Source organism: Ptychodera flava, chromosome 9 (genome assembly GCF_041260155.1).
Source record: "Ptychodera flava strain L36383 chromosome 9, AS_Pfla_20210202, whole genome shotgun sequence".
NCBI classification, from domain to species: Eukaryota; Metazoa; Hemichordata; class Enteropneusta; family Ptychoderidae; genus Ptychodera; species Ptychodera flava.
In genome coordinates, this window is record NC_091936.1 from 22,394,343 (window position 1) to 22,417,453 (window position 23,111).

Here is a 23,111-nt window from a genome sequence, read left to right on the forward strand (position 1 = left end):
AAGTCTCAGTACAGAGGCCATTTAAAAATTCAAATATATGCATAAAGGATGTCGGAATATGTTAGCAAAGCAACAGAATCCATTATATGGGTCCCATACGCGCAGCACAACCCTCTCCCTTTAAATAGCTGTAAAGCCTAGCAGGAGAGGTTAAAAATCAGTTCTAGGCAAGGTAGCGTCTTATATACCAGGACGGGTAGCGTTGTGTATATATCGGATCAAGTAGCGTCATACACAAGAATGATGTTGGGCGCAAAGTCTGATCATGTTGATATCATTTAACGGATAAATTATGTACATCTGTCCTGTAACATCAATCGATACATCATAATTCCACTTCTTGTGAAGCAGGTTGCGTAATAATTTACACACTTATGGTATGTGGTCATGATAGCGGAATAGACCCGGAATCTGGGGTAGATAGTTTGGTCACATGACTAATTGATTCTGAATTTGTAACCATGCCAAAATAACTTTATCATAGTGTTAAAGAATAGTCATATAAAAAACTTGCTTTTCAGTACAGAGGAATCGATTCACAGAAAATTCGTACATAACAATTTAAGCAAAAAAGCACTTCAAGTAAGGTTCAGCTTGTATTCGCCTTGATTTATACTGATATTAAATCTCGTTAAATGTTTAACCTTTTTCGTCAGTGGTGACCTTTTGTGATCAAGTCCTCGATGCAAGCCCAAGTGGGAGTTTCACTTCACCAGGATATCCGAACAATTATGCTGACAACACCGACTGTTCCTTCACCATCGATGTGAGCAACTTCGGTCAAGGGACGGTCAAGTTTGAATTCGTTGATTTCAGCGTTGAAGACAATCAACCCTCGTGTTCCTATGATTCTCTGCAGGTATGCTTATACATGCGTGGTATTTCACAGCGAGTTTGGAATGATTTAGTCTTAGATTCTTTTTCTATTCTGGTGTGACTTTTTTCGTTCCACCCAGGCTAGTCTGTTTAGTTCCCGACACTGACCTTCAGTATTGAGGCGCCCATGGTGCATCTGGTGGGGTCTCAGATTCACAACCTGCGGACGGTTGAGTTCGGATAATTAAGCAATTATGTACCCCCCTCCCGGCCATATTGGACGAAAGAAAACTTTGCTATAGATAATGTACTAGGCGAAGCCGAGTACATTATGGAATGCAAAGTTTGCTTGAGCCCATTGTGGGGCGGAAGGGGTTACATTATTGCTACTATTTTATAGTTTTGTTGATGCCGGTGAATTTGTAGATGCATGACCACAATGCTAGATAAATGGATACAGTGTCAGTAATAAAATTCACCGATATTGACAAAGCTTATAATATAATAATTAATAGCAAATGAATAAACATGAAACAAAACTTGCAACTCATTCGTGTGTTACGCACATACACGGTGGGTATGCAATCATGATGGTTCATAACTTGCAAATAAGGGCGCATGTAGATGCGGGACGCTAAATTTCGATGTGTATCGAAATTGTATAGACCGAGAAATACCAGAAGTGACGAGTGCCCAGAAGAGGGACTGAACCATGAGTGCTACTAGTTTATGAAAGGCGAGCGTGCATGGTCTCCGCGATTATCACTGCTGGTAAAATTATTCTCTTAGTACCCTACATTACAAGTTCGGTCGCCCTGAACGCGACCAATCGTTAAGGTAGAATGCGCCTCAGTGACAGACATTCGGACTCTCAAATTTTTACAATTCTTTCCTGGTCTACCACTTTTGGGGGCTCATTTAAAGCTCTTGAAGTACAAAAACGTCCGTCTTAGTTTTTTTTTTTAAATCTACAATTTTATTCTTCCCCATTGAGTTAACACAGGGATGTCGACCATTTTTAATTTCAATATCAGTAAACGTCAGGTAATTTGTTTCTCTAGTACAAAACGTTGTGACGGTGACTCCTGAATCTCATTCCCGATTTAGTGAGACAATAGTTGAACGTTTCATTGAGGAAATTTAAAGTTTGAACAGAAGTTTAATTATTTCACTTTCGAGGCGCGTACTACCTTTAAGTAATTTAAAAATCATCATGCATTTTAGCTATTAGTTTTAGTATCAACTGACGTTGGGCATAATTATGTACACCTTCATCCTATGCGTCTTTTAGTTAAATCACTTTTATATTGTACGTCGATCAGGAGTCACTTCCATCGTCTTATAAAGGGGAGCATCATATTACAGTATCACAACAGTGCTACAGCAATATATGCTGATCTAAATGGACAAATGATGAATGTAGTAAATGTCGTAGTAAGATGGACAAGAAGTATAAAACGGTGTGGTCCAAAGACAAAAGTAGATAAGACTGGCTTATAGTGGTTAATATAAACGCCTTTACCAATTGTCCTTTTATTTAAGTTCGAAGACTGGTACACAAATCGCTTCTCACAGGCATATTGCGGTGATTCTTTGCCCGAAGCTTGGAGTTCGGACACTGAGAAAGTCGTCGTAAGGTTTAGATCGGACGTTTCAGTAAACCTACGGGGATACAACGTCACTTATAGATTGGTTGAATTAACTGGCAATGAGACTAATCGACCAGAAGGTAAGAGCAGTATCCTGAAACCTACATGTATATCTAAACCTTCTCTTCTTGCATTACCAAAAGGGGTACAGGAACTAATTCCATCATGCTATGTTATATGTAGCTGCTTTGTTCCTCCAGAGCCATGATATGACCAAAAAGCTATGATCATGTGACAGATGGTACCGAAGATTTAATCGCTATAAATCCAAACCCCCACTCTCGTTAAAATGGATTCGTGCCCTGGAATTTTCGTTTGTCACATTACAGGCTCCGTCGGTGAAATGACCAGACGTCAACTTCGTGACCTTTTGGACACTTGACAAAATCGGATATAAACTCATGGCCAATTGATTCGGATATAAATCGCCTCCATGGCACCCCTTTCAAAGTATCTCAGATACAAAACTGTACTCTTTCTAGGTCAGTAAGCCTTATGGTGGCCTGGTTAGTCGGCCTTGGTGTATTTTTGCTCGGAAGGTGCGAAATTTAGACTGTGGTCTCTAAGGATCTTTCTATTTCACCGACACACAATTCTTCGCGCGGACCATTGTGAGACTATCCTAACAGGAAAACAGATGAGTTTTTGATTACCGCCGCTTGCCGAACCGCGAGCGTGTTACATCCATGCTCTACCCTAACATGTGGAGAAGTGTTCCCATCATTTGCTAATCAGTCAAAGCTTCACCCTGTATCACACATTGTCTGCACACACTGGTCGTTATTTCGACTACAGTCTCCTACAAACTAGCCCTTGTGGGATCCGCCTGCTATATTGTTTTACCGACAGTCGGACACACTTGGCAATGTATGATGCCGACAGGGAAATACGACGCAATTAGGCAGCTTGTTCCTCCTGCATAATACTTACGAACGGGGATAAAACCATATAAGGATTGTTTTGTTTGGACTGGTAAATAACACAAAGTGATTGATAGCTCAAAGATTTGGCACTTTCAGTTCTACTTGACACAAAGACATCGTTGGCATTTAAAATTGAGTTTACTGTTTCCTTTTGATAAAAGAAAAGACGCTCGCGATACGTCCTTCGAGGTCGGTCATGGTCGTACGTCTTCATTATGAACTGTTGACTTGAAATAAGCGATTACCTAATTGGCTATTTACAGGTGACACACACTCGCGTGGTGGCGCTTTAAACAAGATCTAAAGACTCGTTCCGCAAAGGTCTGATTTCGGGAGCATCAAGCTGCCCGGAAAATAGACCTTGAGCACAGTCACCTGTGGTCGGTCTATTCCGCTTGGCGTCTATGCCCCATAGACGTGTGCCTGAGAAGTAGAAAGTCAGGAAACCAAATGGCTATTTCGTATAGGGATTATGCCACCATGTCATCTTCGACGTTCGATTTTACTGTGAAAATTAGCAAGTTCATCTATCATTCTCAAAATTCATACCTGATACTTAATTTGCTTCAAAACCGCTCGTTTCTTATGATTTTCGGCCGAATTCGACGGACACATCGCCAAAACATAAGCGTGAGCCACATTCCGGTTACATCCGCTTTACTGACGTTGGCGCTGCCTACCCATGCGGGATGACTGGAATGTTGCTAACGCTTATGTTTTGGCGAGGTGTCTCTCGAACTCGGCCGAAAATCACACGAAATAGCCATTTTGTAAGCAGATGAAGTATCAGGTATGACTTTTCGTGTGATTTTCGGTCGAGTTTTGAAGACACCTCGCCAAAACATTAAGCATGAGCAACATTCCAGTCACCCCTCATGGGTACGCGGCGCTAAGGTCAGTAAAGTGGAGGTGCCCAACGTTCACTGTAAAGTGACCGGAATGTTGCTCACACTTATGTTTTGGCGATGTGTCCGTCGAATTCGGCCGAAAATCACACGAAACGAGCGTTTTTGAAGCAAATTAAGTATCAGGTATGAATTTTGAGAATGATAGGGAACGATCGACGGTTAAATGATAGATGAACTTGCTAATTTTCACAGTAAAATTGAACGTCAAAGATGACATGGTGGCATAATCCCTATAAGAAAAAACCATTTGGTTTCCTGACTTTCTACTTCTCGGGCATATGTACACACGTCTATGGGAGCATAGACGCCATGCGGAATAGACCGACCACAGGTGACTGTGCCTTGAGCGAAGATGACCATCACCTGGAGGGCCCGTGCTTCATGCAAGAACTGTAAACCATTCATCAGCATCGCATTTCAAGGGCGTATGAGCTGGTAGAGTTTGTCAGTAACTGATCAGACTTTTTTCAAAAGATATCATAAATCTAGCAATGGTTGGCTCTCTCTCTTCACTATCAACTACATGCAGCTAACACATGCATACTAATCCCAATTTGCCAACAAGTATTGGTGGCTTGCTGGCATTATCAATGGCGTGGGCAATGACTTATTCACTTGGTCTTGATGCATTATGATATAAACATAGTTCACGACATGATTTTTTTTCAGTTCAGTGCTATAGCTGTGGATGTCATTTGACCAGTCCATCCGGGAACTTCACTTCCCCAGGATTCCCCGATTATCCTCCAAGACTTTCCGAGTGTAGGCTCGACATATCTGTATCCGAAGGACGTGTCTCGGTCGACTTCATCTTCTTTGAAGTAGGATATGATGGGGGAACAGATACACCATGCGAATACAGTTCATGGGTTCAGGTGCGTTTAGAGAACACAATTATTGTTGTAATTGTTTGACGTATGTGGTGCAATTTTGCTCACTGAAATCGAAGACCTCGACAGAAAAGGTAACATGCGCGGAAAAAAAGAGATTTAATTACTCGAAATCTACAGTAACTTGATATCTGAATCTCAGCAGAAACTGTCGGAGAGTACGATAGTCATATAAGAGATTTGTATTGTGACGCCCTCTCTTGAGGTATGGTGTTCATACTAGGGATATAAATACATGACAATTGTAATGTCGTCGGATCTGCACTATGATAAGAGCGAATTGTCGTTTTACCTCGCTTTATGGCCGCAGAGTTTGAATTGACGAAAATATTCGGGAGGTGAGAGTAATAATGCAAAGCGTACACTATGAAATAACTGATTCGTGACAGCAACGAAATGACGGCCAATAAAACATACGTACTGTACTAGTAGGTTGGTTCAACTTCCAAGAGTGTCATTTCAATTTGAAAACGTTAAAAACAAATCGAAGACACTTATTTTGGCTTGTTTTCCAGACAATATTAAGAGTTGTTGCATAAAATCGACACTTCCACTTTTAACTGGTTTAAAACAAAGAATTGTATATTCATTTGGGATTAGTCTTAATGGTGTGGTGGATGGTATAAAGCGAAGCTGTGCTGCCCGGCACTTTCACTTCTTTATTTCGATACGTCTGAAAGTTTAGATTTGCTCCATATGATTTGCTCAGGCTATCCTAGTGCGATAATGGATAACTTAACCTTTTATTAATCACGCCAAAGATATTCCTCTTACATCTTCCTCTCTTTTTCATTGCACCGAAGTGTTTTTTTTTTTTTCGCGTTTATGTTTTTTGGGCTAATCGTTTTTCCCACAGAAATGCTAATAATCTGAAGTAAAGAAAAAGGTCCTCCACCATATTGAAATTGGCCTCATTTACAAAGTCATTTTGATCAGTGATATCAAGAACGCAAAAAGTGTAAACAACTTTCGACAATATCAATTCTTCCCAGATATTTGATACTGTAACGGCGAAAACGACTGGAAGACTTTGTGGTGTGGAGCCGACGACTTCCAGTTGGGTAGCAGACAGCGGCAATGTGACCGTCATTTTCAACCCACATGATTATTATATAGGGAGATTTGCGGCGCAATACGAAACAGTCCCATCTCTACATGAAACACTGAGTGAGTGAAATTATCTTTTCAACTCCATATAATATGATTCAGCCGTGTACGAAGCTCTTCGACCTTCGACTGTCGTGGAGAACCGGAGTGCGAGCACACGGCTGAATTTTTCAGTCTATTCCATACATTCCGGCAGATTAACAGCTTTATAAGTCGACCATTAACCCAGCACGAGAATCATGAGTTCCAAAATTAAAAACACGTTTATTTTATGATTCTCTTATGAATAATTTGTGTGTCTTACTTCTGAAACAATATAGTTCAAAATATGAACTCTCAAATTGTACTTCCTAAGACATACCTTTCACACACACGGTTGGTGTGACGTAGACTGTCTGCCGATAAGAGTATACACGAATTAGGTTAATTATTGCTTAAACCCCTCAATGGTTTTTGTATGCGCACACACCGATGAAGACAAAAGATGGGCAGTTAATAGGTGTGATTTGCTTTCACATGCTATACTATACCACGCATAGATACTGACGTGACTTGAAAAGTCTCACAATAGCTCGGTTTATTGTCGTTTTTATACATTGAAATCGATCACTTCTCTAACAGACGTGATGAGCACACTTCTCACAGTTGCCTGTCGTTTAATCTTCAGTGTGAGAAGAATAGTTTTGGGTTGCACTTAATTTCGCAAACTCCGCTGAGAATCTGTAGAGTCACACATTTTGAAAAGTCGCTCAATTTATTTTTATGTGTAGCCTGTCGTGGTCATCGGTGTGCGAATACCAGGTGTATTGTTACTGAAATGCTCTGTGATAGAATTGATGACTGTGGCGACAACTCGGATGAAGAAAATTGCCCTGCAAGTAAGTCAACACTGAATTTAACTTTTCTGCTCTGGGCTTCGAAGATTTTGGAAAACTTAAAGATCCCATATCGTTTCCTTTGAAAATAAAATCCAGGAAAAACAGATCTATCTATTTGACTGTGGGCGCGATATCTCAAGAAGGGCTCTTGGATTAGAGTCAAATGCTGTTCGAAAATGGCAAGAATTTGATAGCTTTTGGTGGGTGAGGTTTGCATATTTTGTGGTTATTTGCATGATCGATGATTTTAGAAAAAAAAACTATATTCATTGAGAACAGCTGCACAGAATTTGATGAAATTTGCTACCAATGTTTATCTCACAAGGGTTTAATATTCGTGAAAGATATTAAGGGGTAACGTCAGAGTTAAATGCTAATTTTCATATCAAACTTTCCTAATTATGGATATATCTTAAATAACTTGATTCAAGTTCAGGAAACTTGCTTTTTACATTGAAAATACTACGAAATAAGATAATTGAAAGTCATTTAGCATTTTTGCTTCAACTAATTTGCATATCTAAGAATCTTTCGCAACTGGAAGGATTTACCGAAATTGATGAAATTGACCATGGATATTGATTGGACGATCTTATCGTATTAGTGAAGACGTTTTGTATTTTCATGTCAGCTTATTAATAATTTGCACTTTTAATGAACATTCCAAATAGAACTATTGCATTACATGTGTCATTTCCGTGCACGTAACTCCTCTTTATCCACCAGTGGAATAAACCTAATAGCTAAACAGTAGTAGCGTCTTTTTCGTAGACTGATTCCGCAATTGATTATTTTGCAATTGCCTTGTCGCCCTATCCCTCCCCCGTCAATAATCCTACTGCAGTACCGTTTGCTTCTATTCCCCTTCCAAATTCCTAAAGCAGATGCAGTGTTCCTACAATTACATGTAACCTTTGTTTGACTGTGCATTTCTTTCCCAATTCACCTCAGCCGGGTTATTGTGAGCAAAATATTTCAACATAGAGAACAGTGGATATTTGCAGTGAGGCGCAAAAAGATTGCTCCCAGAGGAAAAGTTACCAAGTTGCATGATTGGTCAGGTTGTCAACAAAATCCAAGTGAAATAGGAACGCTGTCCAGAGAGCATTAAATGGTCCGCCCCAACATGAAATGTGAAAAGTTTGTGCTCCATGCCGAAGACTTTCAAGTTAAATTCCGTATTGATGATCTCACAAATTTAACTCTGCTGGTCCAATTTTGTTAATGATGTAGGATCCAGTGGTGCTTCAGTCAACAGGTGATATTTGTTCCGGGAAACAATGTGAAATTGTTAATAATTTGAGGGAAGCAAAGTTTAACTTATCGTTGCCGTTACGACGACTCAGACAAAATGAACATTGATGCTCGTTCTACTGTCAATATGTAATACCCGCACTAAAAACATTCTGTTTTTGTTTTATTTGTTTGCTTTTTCTCTAGATTTCTGTGGTTTGACCTTGACGGAACCATCTGGAGTCATCGCCTCGCTGAACTACCCAAACCCATATCCACAAGATGTGTACTGCAGTACATCTATAGACATCCCGAGGTCATTTGGAGTGGGAATAATTATCACTTTTGATGTGTTCGACCTCACACCACAAACAGACAGCTGTAATGGAGACATGCTGACGGTTTGTGTGCTTAGTTTTCGCCCTCTCCATTCTTACTTTCTTTATCGGCAAAGTTATCAGTATGCACACATAAACAAATTTATTGCACATAAACGAACGAGACGTTTTAACTTACAACATTTGTTGACTTGTCTTTTAACACCGAAGTGGCGGGTATGCGTCTGTCACCTCCATAAATATAATTATCTAAATAAATGGGATGTCAGTCATAATTGTAACGAAATCAACCACAAATGCCATAAAACAGTTAACCATAAATATAATAATATAGTTAATGTATATTTCATAACAAAAACAACTAAGGATACAATTACATAAATGAAATACGATCTATACCATTACAGCAATTGAAGAATTATATCTGTGGCCTTTAAAATATATTTATTAAAGGTATAATTTTGTCGGTAGTTTCTGGTTTTCCAGTCGATCAGTATTACGTTATGTCTCTGTATAACTTTGAAAATAGACGTCTTTGAGGGTCCTTGCGATGTCGATTGGCAAACAAACTTTACATGCTCAGGAGATGTGTATTGCTCATTAGCATAGTGTTCTTCCATTGTTCGATAAAAAGCACTTGTCTGCTTGTTCTGGCCATTGGCAATTCTTTTTAGTCAAGAAAAAGGAAAACAAGGTTAGTTTTGTTCTTATTATGCTAATGTATAAAATAATAATGAAGGTAACTTCACTCATCATTCTTTTGTACGTGGTAGTGATTTGATGTTGTATATTATCATGGTTGCGTGATGGTGAGTGGGCAAAATGCCGCTGAATATCATTGTGTTGACCTTTAACCCACCAAAATTATTGTATGCAACATTTTCCCCATTTTGTGAATTTTCTGTAATTTTTTGGACAATTTTAGATCAAATGAAGATCACATTTTATTGGCTTCAGATTTTTTATCAAAATTTTAGCAAAATTTAGAAAAAAAAGTTGACTGGTGTATATTTTGATATAGGCGACAAAAATTGACTTTGGCGCTCAAAGGGTTAATGTGTTATTTTGCTCACCTGTAACGTTTTGCTTTTTTCTGTTTTTTTTGTTTGCGTGTGTGTGTTATTCGTCTTAGTAACGTGCCTTTGAAAACCTCGGTATGGTCTCGTCATTAATTCTCTACTTACTTTGCGATCCAATATGTTAGGTTTGTGTTTGCCATCGTTCATATGAGTGGGACCAGAGTCGCTATGTTGATTGCATTTCTAAGTTATATGTAATGTGGTGTTTGTGGTGTTAAAATTGAGTCATCCTCGAGTTTGGAAAACTACCAAGCCTTTGCTTAGTTCTAATATTTCAACATTGACCAAGAGTTGACGCAAAGGTTTTTTTAAGATACATGAAATATTTAAGGTCTTTTGCTGTGTCACATTTCGTATCTTCCATGTGATAGAAGATACTATGTTTTGATTATCTGTGATGGCCTCGAAGAAAGCTGTTTGGTTGCAAAATAGAGAAAAGGCTTCGTTTTGATTTATCTGACGAAAATTTCAATATGATTTTTTTAACAGCTTCTTATATTTGGTGATTTCTTTGCCCGTTGATTTGAGCATTCCTCTGCAATCTTGCTGCTCTGGTTGTGTTAAGATTGAATGAACGATTGAATATTTATATCGTTCATTTGTGCTTTAATACTACAGAATAAATTACCATGATACAGTGTAGTGAAAACGAATCCAAGTTGCTGGAAAATATGCCATAATACTAACAGTAGTAACATTAAAGTCTTTATTATTTACTCAGGACATTGAAAAACGAATAATCAGATCCTGATTTGACTTTAGCATATTTATAGTTGATTTTCAGCATTTCAGCATTATTTACGCCAAAAGATTCAAAATGAGTCGTAGGCCAAAAAAATATTGACAGTCTGAGAGTCCGAATATCTGTCCCATAGGTGCCTTCTACCTTAAACTGCTTTATTAAATTTATGGTTTATTTTATTACCATTATGGTTGATATTGCATTTATGTAGGTTACATGTATCTGATGGGTAGCATAGTTATTCAATATAACTCTTATTGCTTAAGGTTTATCTCAATAACATATCATTTTCTACCTATGTATCCTTTATGCGTTTTTCCCTAGCGTATTGGCTTATTGATTGAAATTCATATGACATAAAAAAATTGGCCACCCAATGTTTGATTCGTCCACGCTCACTCAGCGAATTATCACTAAGTCACCTGTATTATGACTGATCTAACGACATATGCACTTAAACGTTTCACCTATTCTATAACTAATTCATGGACATACAATTCACTTTTCGTCCAGCATCATTGACGGGACGTGTTGTTTGAATTCTTTACCAAAAATGGAATCAATATTCGCCATCGCCAATATCACTTTGAAACATGCTGCACGTCATTTTCAAATCCTGGAGTAGGAATATTACACAAAAAGTCCTGCCATAATAAACGGTTAATGCGAAACTAAGTGAACAAACTGTTTTTGTAGGGCTGCTCTTCCTAAATACCCTCATTGTGTTAAAAGTAACAGCAAATATAACTAGCTACTGTGATTATCTCATTCCTACAAATTTGGGGAGGAGGAGTTAAGAAAGAAAAACAATAGAAAAAAACAAAAATTAAAACAAAATCGCATAACTAATCTCTTAAATTCTTTCGTTTCCTTCATGTGAAACTAATTTCAGAGAAACATTTCTTTTCGGAATACGTGGTATACACAAAGTATACACTAAAGTTAAGCAAAATGCAGGTATCATACTGTCCAAATCCTCATTTAGGAGTATACTGTTTGATCAATTAATGATTTCCCATAATGCAATTTCTTATGGAACTTTTTTTTTCAACGACTTCGAATAGCCAATAACCGCCTCCAAATTGTTCCCTCTCGAAACCCTACCCTTGCAATGACGAGCATCTATGTGTATGGATAGTACCATTGATCAGTATCTTTGATGTTTACATGAAGTATGTCAGGAACTCATGTTTGTTGTAATTAACTTGGATCATTTCTCACGAGTAAAATCTTATAAAGACATTCGTAATAGTTTATTCACACGCAAAACTTTTCTAAGTGGCTAAGGAATTCCTCATTATGTGTTGGTTTTTTACAAACCGCCAGAATGATAGAGGCAGACAAAATCACTGCAAAATGACAGACAGATAGAAGCAGAGAAATAATTTGGGGTGTAACGCAACCAGGAACTTGTTTTGCAGATCCTCGAGGTTGGAGGTGACGGGATGTCCATTGAGTTCTGTGGGAATGATTTACCTCCTCCGCGGACATTCACATCAAACAAAGTTGAGCTACAACACAGTACGGGATCAAACAGCAGTGGCAACGGCTTCATGCTCCACTATTCTCTCCAAACGGAAAGAGATTCCGAGACAAGTATGCTCGCTTCATTCAAGTTTACCATAAATCTTCACTCTAATTTATATCAGTTATCCGCTTAAAAACACACGTATTCTATGACCATTGTCCGAAAAGTTATAGGTATGCTTAGCAAGTCACTAGAAACATGGATGTGTTTGGCCCCGAGCAAAACGAAGTCTCCATAAGGTATATCGCGTATTTCGTTGCTAGTTTGTCTTATTTACGATGTCATGTGAACTTATCCCACCTGCTACATTGTAGCTTTCATTTCATACCCCTGCAGCCGAGTACAAGTTCATAAGTGACTTTGACTTTTTGACTGAGACAGACACGTACACTGGATAGCACGGCTCGAATTCGAGGATTCTTTGCTGAATGTAAAGTCCGGTCCTATTTTGAAATGTTGAGACCACATTCATCGCAGCAAAGGTAAAAGAGTCTACCACTGTTAGTGACACATTTTCGTTATTTGCATTTTGTGACTCGGAATGATGTTTTTTGGGGGAGGGGCTGCTTCTTTTAAATATATCAAAGAAAATTACATGCAGGCTTGTTAGTCGTGCTTCTTTTCATAGCGTTCCATGGAGTGCCCACCACTCGATCAGCAAAAATGTTTGCTGGAATATTGCTATATGTGATTATACATAGCGCGTATGCAGTAATGACCTTCAGAATACACCCCTCGTTATTTTCGAGGCCAAACGCTTCCATGTTATCAGTTGCTTGCTAAGCATACCTTCAACTCTTATAAGGTACTTACTGGTACTATTCCTGCTTATCTAGCCACTGATGGTTTGGATTCCGGGTGTTTCCTTTGCGATGATGCAAGTCAGTGTATCTCGCTGAGTCAACTGTGTGACTCACATAATGATTGTTCAGACATGACCGACGAAGAGAACTGCCAGCCCACAGACAGTCCCAGTCCCGCACGGTCAGCAACTCCCACCGCGTCGCATCCACGGAGAAATTTATCTGCAGGTGATGAAATATTGGGTAGGTATTTAGAGGTTATTTACGGCGAGCAAGGGTATTTGGTTGCGAATATATGACCTCTGGGGTGAAAATTAGCGTATTTGGCGGCATCGAGCAAAGCGATTATTTCAACCAAATATGCTAGTTTTCACAACATATGAACGTTCGCACTTGATATATTAAACTTTACCTACTACATATCACGTTTTATACACAACACATTGGCGTTTGCGCTTAACATATCAAAATTGAAGAGCAAAAGTTAGTGTTGGCGTTCCATACATGCGCGCTTGTGCGCAGTTGATCCCATATATGGTAACACTACGCATCGATTTAAATCATCGCACTTCAGATGGCCAGATTCCAGCTGAACACATTATGATTTTATGATTCATATATCTATTCTGACCACAGGGATTGACATTCCCCTCTGATATGAGATGAGATTTACAGAAACTACAGGGACCGGCGAAAATGCCCGTCCTCCGGGGCCGTCCTCAGCATAGTTACCCTGCAGGAACTGCCTAAAGACTTTTGAAAGAGAAAAAACCCGACATGATTGATAAGATTTTCTCTCTGTCTAGTAACAGACGGTTTACTTTCATGCTTTGACATTATTCATGATTGATGTAATTTTGGGTATATATGACAGAAATTATTGAATTCGTTCCATACATGTGAGAGGAGCACGCCCAGATAGCTACAAGGCCAGCCATTTACAGTTTATATCAATTAAACCGAATCAATGGGATAAGTAATTTTTCATGCGAGGGAAAATAACTAAACTCATGTCAAAGATGGCATCCCACCTGTTAATGTTAGATTCCGTCTTTCATATGGTTTTCCTTTTATGCGGAACGCATGTTACAGTGAAACAAAAAAACCTCCAAGAATGATTTCACTTGATGTTTCGAAACGCCATTTGCATTTCTGAAAGATGTCCTTGTTGCGGGGATGGATAAATGTACTTTGCAGAAAAGAAAAAGCCTTTCTCCCTTTTCAACTGAGATGAGTCGTGACATGGAATCTGCATTACTAAGTCATTAAAATGATGTTTATGTCTTGCTATGACCTAGGTCTCTGTGATGAAGGGGAATTCGACTGTGATGGTAATGGAACGTTGTGCATTAACCCTTACAAGATATGTGACACAGTTTGGGACTGCCCGAATGGCAACGACGAAGACTCGAACTGCGTCGACAAAAGTAATGTTATCATTTTATATTTTGAAATACATCAAAAATGAAAGCAAAACATTTTCTTTATCCGAGCTGATTCCTTTGTCTCATTGCTATCGTTTCGAATATTGTTCACAAAAGGAAACAACCTCTTTTTGTCTGCGCCCCTGCTCACCTCTATGAAAGAGTAATACAATTATTGTATTACTCTTTCATAGGACCTTATAATCTAGTGTCGATTGAATCACTTTTCAGCTTACACGAGGACTGTTGTGTTCAGAGACGGTTGGTACGACGACTATTTACACTTCTCGAGCGACAAGAGGCTGTTCGACGATTTCCGCCTTAACTATTACCAAGACAACCGCTTCGAAAGGGTGAAAGGTGAACGCCCACCGGACTGGCCGGGGTTCATGACCTTCAGTTCCACGCCCGATTTCAGCGACCTTGAGGATGTTCTCAAGCTGAGCAGAGACGAGGTTCACAAGTACGGACACCAGCTAGAAGATTTTGTACTGCAGTGTACGTACGACGAGAAACCATGCAATATAAGGTGAGATTACAACAAAAATTATGCAAAATGTCACGCTTACTGTCCCAGACGTATGAAAACGTATAAAAATACGTCCAAATTGAACAGATGTCGTCGCGTCATTTGTTTGCTTCAGTCATTTTACCATTTCATCCCACTTCATTTTCCATTTTGGATCAACTGTTCAAGTCATAGACAGAGCAATATATATATATATATATATATATATATATATATATATATATATATATATATATATATACACTTACATACATATATCTGTGTGTCTGTGTCTGTATTGTAATATCGCCCAACGATTGTTACTCTGTCTGCTTATTTTCCGGACCTTTGAAGTAACCTGTGAATGTATTCTTTTGACAATTGCTCAGAAATATAGACAGATCGCATCATTCTGTTTGACATTGTACATAGATGGGATCAACTTCCTCTCCTTTGCTTTTGCCGACTCAGTTTTTATTTAATTATATATCCATACCAAAGTCATGGCAGTATGCAGATTTGGAAACGGTTTAAGTTGTACACATTCTATACCGAGATGCACTCTTCGTTTTGCACTCCTTTGCTACGCACTCCTTTGAGACTTTGACGGACTGACTTCAGTGAGCCCAGTCTGTTGACTGTGGTGCACTACATCTTTGCAGACAGCCGACTTTTCTCAGTAGACGTTGTAACCATGAAGAAGTATTGTGATTAAACTATCTGATGTACCACTCGCCTGTATGTGCGTTCCTATCGGCCCTAAGTACAGCGTTACATATAAACAAAAGTTACTTTAAGCGTGATCGAGTCACTTGCTACGTCATCATAGCTGCAAACAATAGTATATATTATTGCCTGAATGCATGTGTTTATGTGCCCGAGAGCAGGTGACAATTTGCCCGACGCCAGGAGGGCAAATTGTCTCCTGCTGCGAGGGCACATAAACCCATGTATTCAGGCAATAATATTTTTATTACATGCCTCTTCACAGTTAATGCTATATGACATTTAGTTACATGCAGGGCCTTTTCAAACAATTTTACCATTATCGACTAGCATCAAACAGATTTAACGAAAGTCAAAATAGCAGCGCGCATGGATATTTTACATCTAGCGTTAAGCGTCTACTTTGACGTCGAAAATGTCGGAGGGCTTCACTGGACCGGGTAATCATGGAAACGGTCAGTTCATCGTTCACCGGCCCGCTAACATCCCGGATGTTCCTATTCAAATCAATGCACTGATTTGCATGTAATAAAACGCACACTCTACGACGCGCGCGTCCACTGTACGGGACCGTGCTCACTTTAAAAATTACACCGCGGTTTTGATGGAAACCTATCTTTATACAGCTTACATGTATTGTCGGAGCTTTTAGCATGAAAGCGGACGTTGTTAATGATGATTGAATGATCATTATATTATCTTAGAGTTTTAAATGTTTGAATGTCGATATATTTATCCCAGTATTTAAAAATCCCAACAAAATAATTTGAAAAGGACATATTTCTCATCAAATTGTGATTTTTCCCATTTCACATATGGGGACGGGTGATGTTAAGCGATGTAGCATTATAAATAGGCTGGTGACCCCCTATTTTTATTTGATGCATATAATGTACAATATGTGAACAATAATTTCTGTGAAAATAAACAAAATTGTTGGATTGGAAATCTAAATAATTCTACAAAGTATAGATAAGGCGTGATCATTACTTTTAAGTTTGCAACAGCCTGAGAAGTGATAATTTAAATTCTTATGCACATTTTCAGCGGAAAAGTAGCTAAAACTTTCATTTATTATTCAATGTGGTTCACATGTAAATAAAACAAGTGCAGCATTTCAAGAAAGGAACTGAAAGTAAATATATCGGGTTGGGCAACGCTTACGGGAGATTCATAATTTCTGTCATTCGAATGGGATAAAGTGGGTGTATTACAAATCCTTCTAGCTGCCAAATTAATCTGGTGACATATTGATTTTTTGTCGTAATCTCATCATATATAAGTTTCACTGTTAGAGAAAATAACGAAAATTATTGGTGAACAAAATAGTGGCTATATCACCCTTCAGTACAACGTAATAGTAACTTCTGTCTCTCCATTGATAACAGAATGAATGACAGTATATAATATATATATAATATATATATATATATATATATATATAATTTTCTCCTGCAGTCAAGATTTTTACACATTTCAAGATCATATGTACGGGAATTGTTTCAAATTCAATCATGGGAGAGACGGGCTACCAGTGTTCCATGCAACCAGGACTGGCAGTAGTTACGGTGAGTGGATGGAAATGATGTCGTCTAAAGATTGGTGTCCCAACCGTCTACAGATTAAAGATTGCGAACTAGTCGATTAGGCGCTGTACAGTCCGTCATGACACTGTCCTGAAGGGACTGTGGTTATGACAAAGAGAAAATTGGCATCCCAAAGTATCCATTATATGTTTAAGAAATAAAGTTCTATTAAAAATCGACCAGATTTGCCAACCAAAATATGAAATGCGATGATTTAGTATTTTTTTCCTTGTGTATTTTCCTCTTGTCAACTGAAGCAGGGATTACTTTATCGTTCAACCGTAATTTGTTTTCGAAAACTGTCCAAGTCGGACACCAAGATCTTATGGGCAGTTCACAGTATTGTCATACGGAACTATGTGCTTACCTGCCTTCCTAAGCAAAAGCATGTTTCGCAATCATGGCATCAAATTCTTTGGATGACCTTAAAGAGAATCGTATGGTAAATGCTCGCTTCAGATTTTATTGCTTTGATCGCAAAATCATACCTGTGAGTGTGAATCTGAATATTGTATAAAAGGTCTTATTGCATGTACCTCATACCCCAGCTCTTATCGCAGTTAACCCATACTCTAACTTTTATCGCACTTACCTCATACCCAACTTTTATAGCACTTGCCTCTTTCCCCATCTCTTTAACATTTGTCTCGTACCCTAGCTCCTATAGCTCTTACCACATACCCAAACTCTTACAACATTTACCTCGTATCCCAGTTTTGATATCACTTACCTCAAACCCAGCTCTTATAGCTCTTACCTCGTACTTCAACTCTTATAACACTTACCTTGTTCCCCAGCTTTCAAAGCACTTACCTCATACCCTAGCTCCTATAGCACTTACCTCGTACCCCAACTCTTGCGGCATTTACCTCGTACCAAAGCCCTCACAGCACTTACCTCGTACCCCAGCTCTGCTCGCACTTACCTCATATCTTCATATACGTAAAGGCAGCTCCATACTACTTCTGGATGTTTGACACAGAGTTTTGCTCGGCCATGGTGTCATTGCGTATATCTCCTAATTAATGACATTCATTCACTCTATATTTAATATTCAAATTCAACTACACAGGGTTAAAACTGACACTGTTCCTCGAGCAGTCAGAATACATCAGCATTTACGGACGAGATGCCGGTGCGCGTGTGAGCATCGTGCCCTACGACGTTCCCAGTTTCCCCATCACCGAGGGAATAACTATCAAACCGGGTACAGTCACTTCACTGGCGATAAAAGAGGTTGGTACTTACTTCTCTGTCTGTCGATTACAGCTGACAACCAGGGTCTAGGCACTTGTAAGGTATATGTAGCAGCACCAAAATTTGGTATCTTCATTATGATCCTGTCACCGCCTCCATGATGTTTATTAGTCAGACTAAGACCGTCGAAACGATAAGGCAGAACAACAAAGTCAAGATATCAGGTTCACACTAAATCACTGAAAATAATGTATTAGGGGAAAAGTCTCTCAACCTGTCGACCAATTTTAAAGAGTTCCGTTGAAACCCGTCTTTTACGATGATGTTGTGGGAGGGTCCTTTTATGGTGCTAAAATTAAACACGTCGAATTCATATCTAGAATTGCATATAAGCATACTCAACCTACCCGAGTGACACATTAATACATTTTGACAGCATGTAGTTACAAGATTACCGGATCCTTATGGAGAATGTGAGGGTGACCAACATACGAAACAAGGAGAGAATACTTATCACGGTAGTGATTACCGATACAAGTTAGAGGTATGTAGACTTCCGCTCTTCGCACAAGCAGTCGACCAATTATACTTGAACCTTTGTAAAAACTGTGGACGCTCCCGTTCCAATAGCGTCAACAGCAAGGGTCTCGAACTTGAAGTAAGTTTGAAGGACAGAATTACAAGTCTGACATAATATTACAATTTTTGTTGTCGATTAGTTAAAATAAATTTTAACATTTCTCTGTTTTACATATATATATATATTCGCAATATATATATATATATATATATATATATATATATATATATATATATATATATATATATATATTCGCAATAAGTTTTCATTGAATTGAATTCAACCAAGTGTCGGTTGCTATATGAATAAATCAGTCTTGTGTTGGATATGTTAGTGGAGGATTTTAACTGAATATTATTGAACAATACTCCAGGCCTGCCAAGACTATTGTCTTCGAAGTAAAATAGCCCAGGAATGTGGATGCTCTCAAAAATTCCGAATGGAAGGAATACCGCCATGCTCCCTTCTTAACAAAACACAAGGTAAGCGAGTGGTCTGTTACTCAGAGTATGACAATACGCGTTTTTTCGTGTTATAGTTTAACGTGATTTGATGTTAATCCATGACTAGTGTGACCGAGATTTTTGCAAAACTCCATGGCTTATTGGGTTTGTATCCCTAGACGAATTCCGGACGAAAAATATCGTAGTAGGGAAACATTAGCTCACGTGTTCACACACGTGAGCTAATCATGAAGTAGCGATGTCTGTCTGTCCGTGTGTGAGTGTGTTACAGGCTTTTATTAAACCGTGACGTCGCGTGGTGCATTGAGTGAAGTCGTTATCAGCGAGACTATATTCACCTACGAGAAATTATTTATTGTTCTTGAGCCTTGCTACGTTATGTTACAAGCACGCTACGCGTCCACTTTCGAATGGTTATGCCATCAGATTAATTTGTGGCATGTTAAGGGCGTCTTCGTTAGATTTGATTTTTTTCAATCAATAGTTGTTTGAAATAAACGTGTCATGCTAAAGAACATGCGAATAAACAATAAATGTGTTTATCCAGAAAGAAGGCCCTATTTCAGAAGTCACACACACTGCAAAAGCACTAATGAGAACACCAGTGAAATCAATTTTTGCCTGCATGTTATTCATAACATCGTGTCAAAAATGTGTTCACGTGGTTATATTTGCAATAATCCCTGGTGATCGCAAATAAAGTCTACCATGCAAGTAAAGTGTGCAATATTTTATTTGGTTACAGCGTATATACATTCAGTAATCTTGTATGAGCCCAGGATTTGAACGTAGCAATAATGCAGATTTTTCCGTTGACCAACTTCAATTTCACTTTTTGTACTAAAGCTACTTGTGCTATGTTGATGGAAATGGCTATATTTCTTATGATTCGACTTGTTTAAGTATCGGTTTAATCTTTAAAGGCCGGTGCATTTTCTCGAATCATTTCTTCTCTCTGACCGACCAATCATGTCAAGAGATCTTGCCAAAGGAAACAAAATTTGCCATTAGCTGTATAGACACCAACAGCGTCTTTAAATGGCAGTTTGTAAAACGAAGATGGATGACAAATACAAAAGCACATTCTCAAATAGAAAACTCACCAGTAGAATAATAATGTTAGTATATTGCAATGCATAGCTTCTGAACCCATCAACGAAATTAAGTGTGCATAAGCCATGTCCGTCAGCACGTGTCATACTGCAAACCCGATTGGAGTCTTCTTGTGTACGTAGTTCGCGAGTCCATCGAAATGAGAACTCGTCCTAATTATTATCGTGATCGTACTTCGCTTATTTTCTCTGTTGTCTGTTTTTCTGCAGATTTATGTCAACAACTGATGCATTTTCTTTTCCAAAAGAACATGCTTGATTGTGGCTGTCCTGTACCCTGCTGGTAAGTTTTATGTTTAACGTCTAATTGTCGGTGGTTCGACATACCGGAAGATATAGTTTACCTTTCCAACGCTGGACGTTTTGTTTCAGCTCTTGCTTGGCAAGTTGTAATTTATACTACAGGATAGCCCTAAACACTGGCAAAAGAACACTTTCTATCGAAGCATGTAAATTCCTACGACACTGAGAAGAGTCGTAGTCTCGGTGACCCAGACTCTCTACTGGGGGCGCTGTCGCTTTTTCTCGTTCCGTCTTCTCCGGGCGGAAGCGACAGCAACCCAAACAGAGAATCTGGGTCACCGAGCGAGCCTGAGAAGAGTCGTAGAGTTGTGGCGCAAGCGTAACTGATTCGAATGCTCATGGCGGCATAATCAACTCTAACTATCAGCTCCAGGTATCAGTGAATATCAACCACGGTCCGGACCGTGTATAAACCAACGCAATTCCTCGTTGTCTGCCGAGCACTCGCAGCTAATTAAAGGGACATAATGAGTTTCCTGGAAATAGTGCTTTATTTTATTCTGCAAACTGAAACATAATGCATCATTATCCATGAGCAGTATCATCCTTGTGCCTGACACTAATGTCTTGGCCTCAACCTGAAATGGTGCCAACAAAATATTGACATATATTTCAATTTAAAAGAACAGCGTCTATGACATTTTACATGACTTACAATAATTGAAATGTTTTATATCATGACTTTGTCCCTTTTATTTTATACTAGTGCCATCACAATCACATTTTTCATTTGTCATTTTTTATTATCATCATCATCATTTTGATCCTTTTGTCACCCTCTCTATCAATACAAATACATGACAATCGGCTCCCAATGTACTGATGTTAGGGTATGGCATTTTTTTATATTGACACAGGGACAAACACTACACGTATACAGCATCACAGTCAGCATGGCCGGCAGAAGTGTATCTGGTAAGTTTTACAATCTCACCAGCTCGGCATGCAACTATTATTTGAATTAACTTAGGGCATGCATGCAGTATGTACGGTATATCATTGTATCCGTTAAAAGGAAAGAAATTTGTGAACAGCTGTGAAAAATGATAGATTTATAATTCATGAAGGAACATAGACGCCATGGTAAATATTTCACTGTACATATGAAATTCATGAAATCAAGTTTGACTTTGTTTTTTTTACTTGTTATAGAAACCTTTGTTGAGATCTCTGCAGTCGACAAATAACAAAACACGAAACATTAATGACATGGAGACCGCAAAGTAAGTGTCGGTATCAGTAAAATGAATTTTTACTTGGCAATGAAACTATGGGGGGGGGAGGGTTTAACACATACAATTTTGACGGTGAACAGTTACTAGAGAACAGGAAGTATGGGCAAAATGACTTAATGTTCATAAACTTGCAAGGCATATGGGAGTCATTGATGACGACGAGTGTTAAAACTAGTAGTACTCATTTTTTTTCATCAGTGTTTAGGTGCATCTCATAATTAATTTTAATCAATAACAATTCAAACAGTATAACATTCCTGTCAGAATAAAAAAATAGTTTTTTTACACTCAAGGTCATTTTAAGGCATTCATCGATCATGGTCATTAGTATGCTAAATGGTCTACTACCGCGAGGGCCCGCCAACTCGTGTATAATATTTATTTTAATTACTCATAGACGGCGAATATTGTTAAATATTTCGATATAAATAGCGACAGTAATTTCTGACTTATTTTGTCACATTAAGCAGTATGAAAGGGAGAGATTAACAAAAGTTTCAACCGGAGGAAGCTTAGTAGTACACATCTTGCCATGGTTAACACACAAACAAACAAACGCTACGATGAAACAAGCGAACTAACAACTTAACTTTCAGGATAAAATTGCGGGAACAACTCCGCCGATGAAGCTGAAAATTTTGACTGACCTCACCTAAAAGCCGATATCGATAAAGCCGCTCAACATGATGTCCCGCGATGCGTGGAAATTTGTAACACAATTCGCGACAGGTGAATAAAAAAATCTCACCTGACTAGTGTGCAGAGAAGTAGTCGGCTGCCGGTTTTAGTCTGACCGTTAAGAGAGGGCTTTAATCGGAACACAAGACGGACAAATTCGCCGGCTGTCCCAATCAAATTTAACGCGTCGACGTGAGTGACAAGCTCGGACATGTAAAACAAACTTCCTGAAGGTTCCGGCATTTCTCGGTCAGTAACTCTTCATACAACGCGTTCACGTATGTCCAATCATCGAACGCGATTTTAGATTAACCGCGTGATTACGCAATGGAGATGTGCAAAGCACGTTGTTGATAGAAATTTCAGCGATTTACTATAACAATTACTCAAAACGAGCAAATATT

General features: G+C 38.7%; 1 protein-coding gene across 1 annotated transcript in view; it reads left to right on the forward strand.

Annotated features, from left to right (window-relative positions):
* LOC139140371 (uncharacterized) overlaps nucleotides 1–23,111 on the forward strand; it is a 55,415-nt gene that overhangs the window by 28,734 nt on the left and 3,570 nt on the right. Inside the window, exons 11-27 of the mRNA XM_070709577.1 lie at nucleotides 657–859; nucleotides 2,359–2,545; nucleotides 4,966–5,171; nucleotides 6,179–6,353; nucleotides 7,064–7,171; nucleotides 8,612–8,805; nucleotides 11,985–12,159; nucleotides 12,928–13,137; nucleotides 14,193–14,321; nucleotides 14,550–14,847; nucleotides 17,011–17,120; nucleotides 18,211–18,374; nucleotides 18,772–18,879; nucleotides 19,289–19,397; nucleotides 20,702–20,774; nucleotides 21,652–21,709; nucleotides 21,947–22,017. Coding sequence (XP_070565678.1) covers nucleotides 657–859; nucleotides 2,359–2,545; nucleotides 4,966–5,171; nucleotides 6,179–6,353; nucleotides 7,064–7,171; nucleotides 8,612–8,805; nucleotides 11,985–12,159; nucleotides 12,928–13,137; nucleotides 14,193–14,321; nucleotides 14,550–14,847; nucleotides 17,011–17,120; nucleotides 18,211–18,374; nucleotides 18,772–18,879; nucleotides 19,289–19,397; nucleotides 20,702–20,774; nucleotides 21,652–21,709; nucleotides 21,947–22,017 — 2,578 coding nt within the window. The remainder of the gene's footprint in view (nucleotides 1–656; nucleotides 860–2,358; nucleotides 2,546–4,965; nucleotides 5,172–6,178; nucleotides 6,354–7,063; nucleotides 7,172–8,611; nucleotides 8,806–11,984; nucleotides 12,160–12,927; nucleotides 13,138–14,192; nucleotides 14,322–14,549; nucleotides 14,848–17,010; nucleotides 17,121–18,210; nucleotides 18,375–18,771; nucleotides 18,880–19,288; nucleotides 19,398–20,701; nucleotides 20,775–21,651; nucleotides 21,710–21,946; nucleotides 22,018–23,111) is intronic.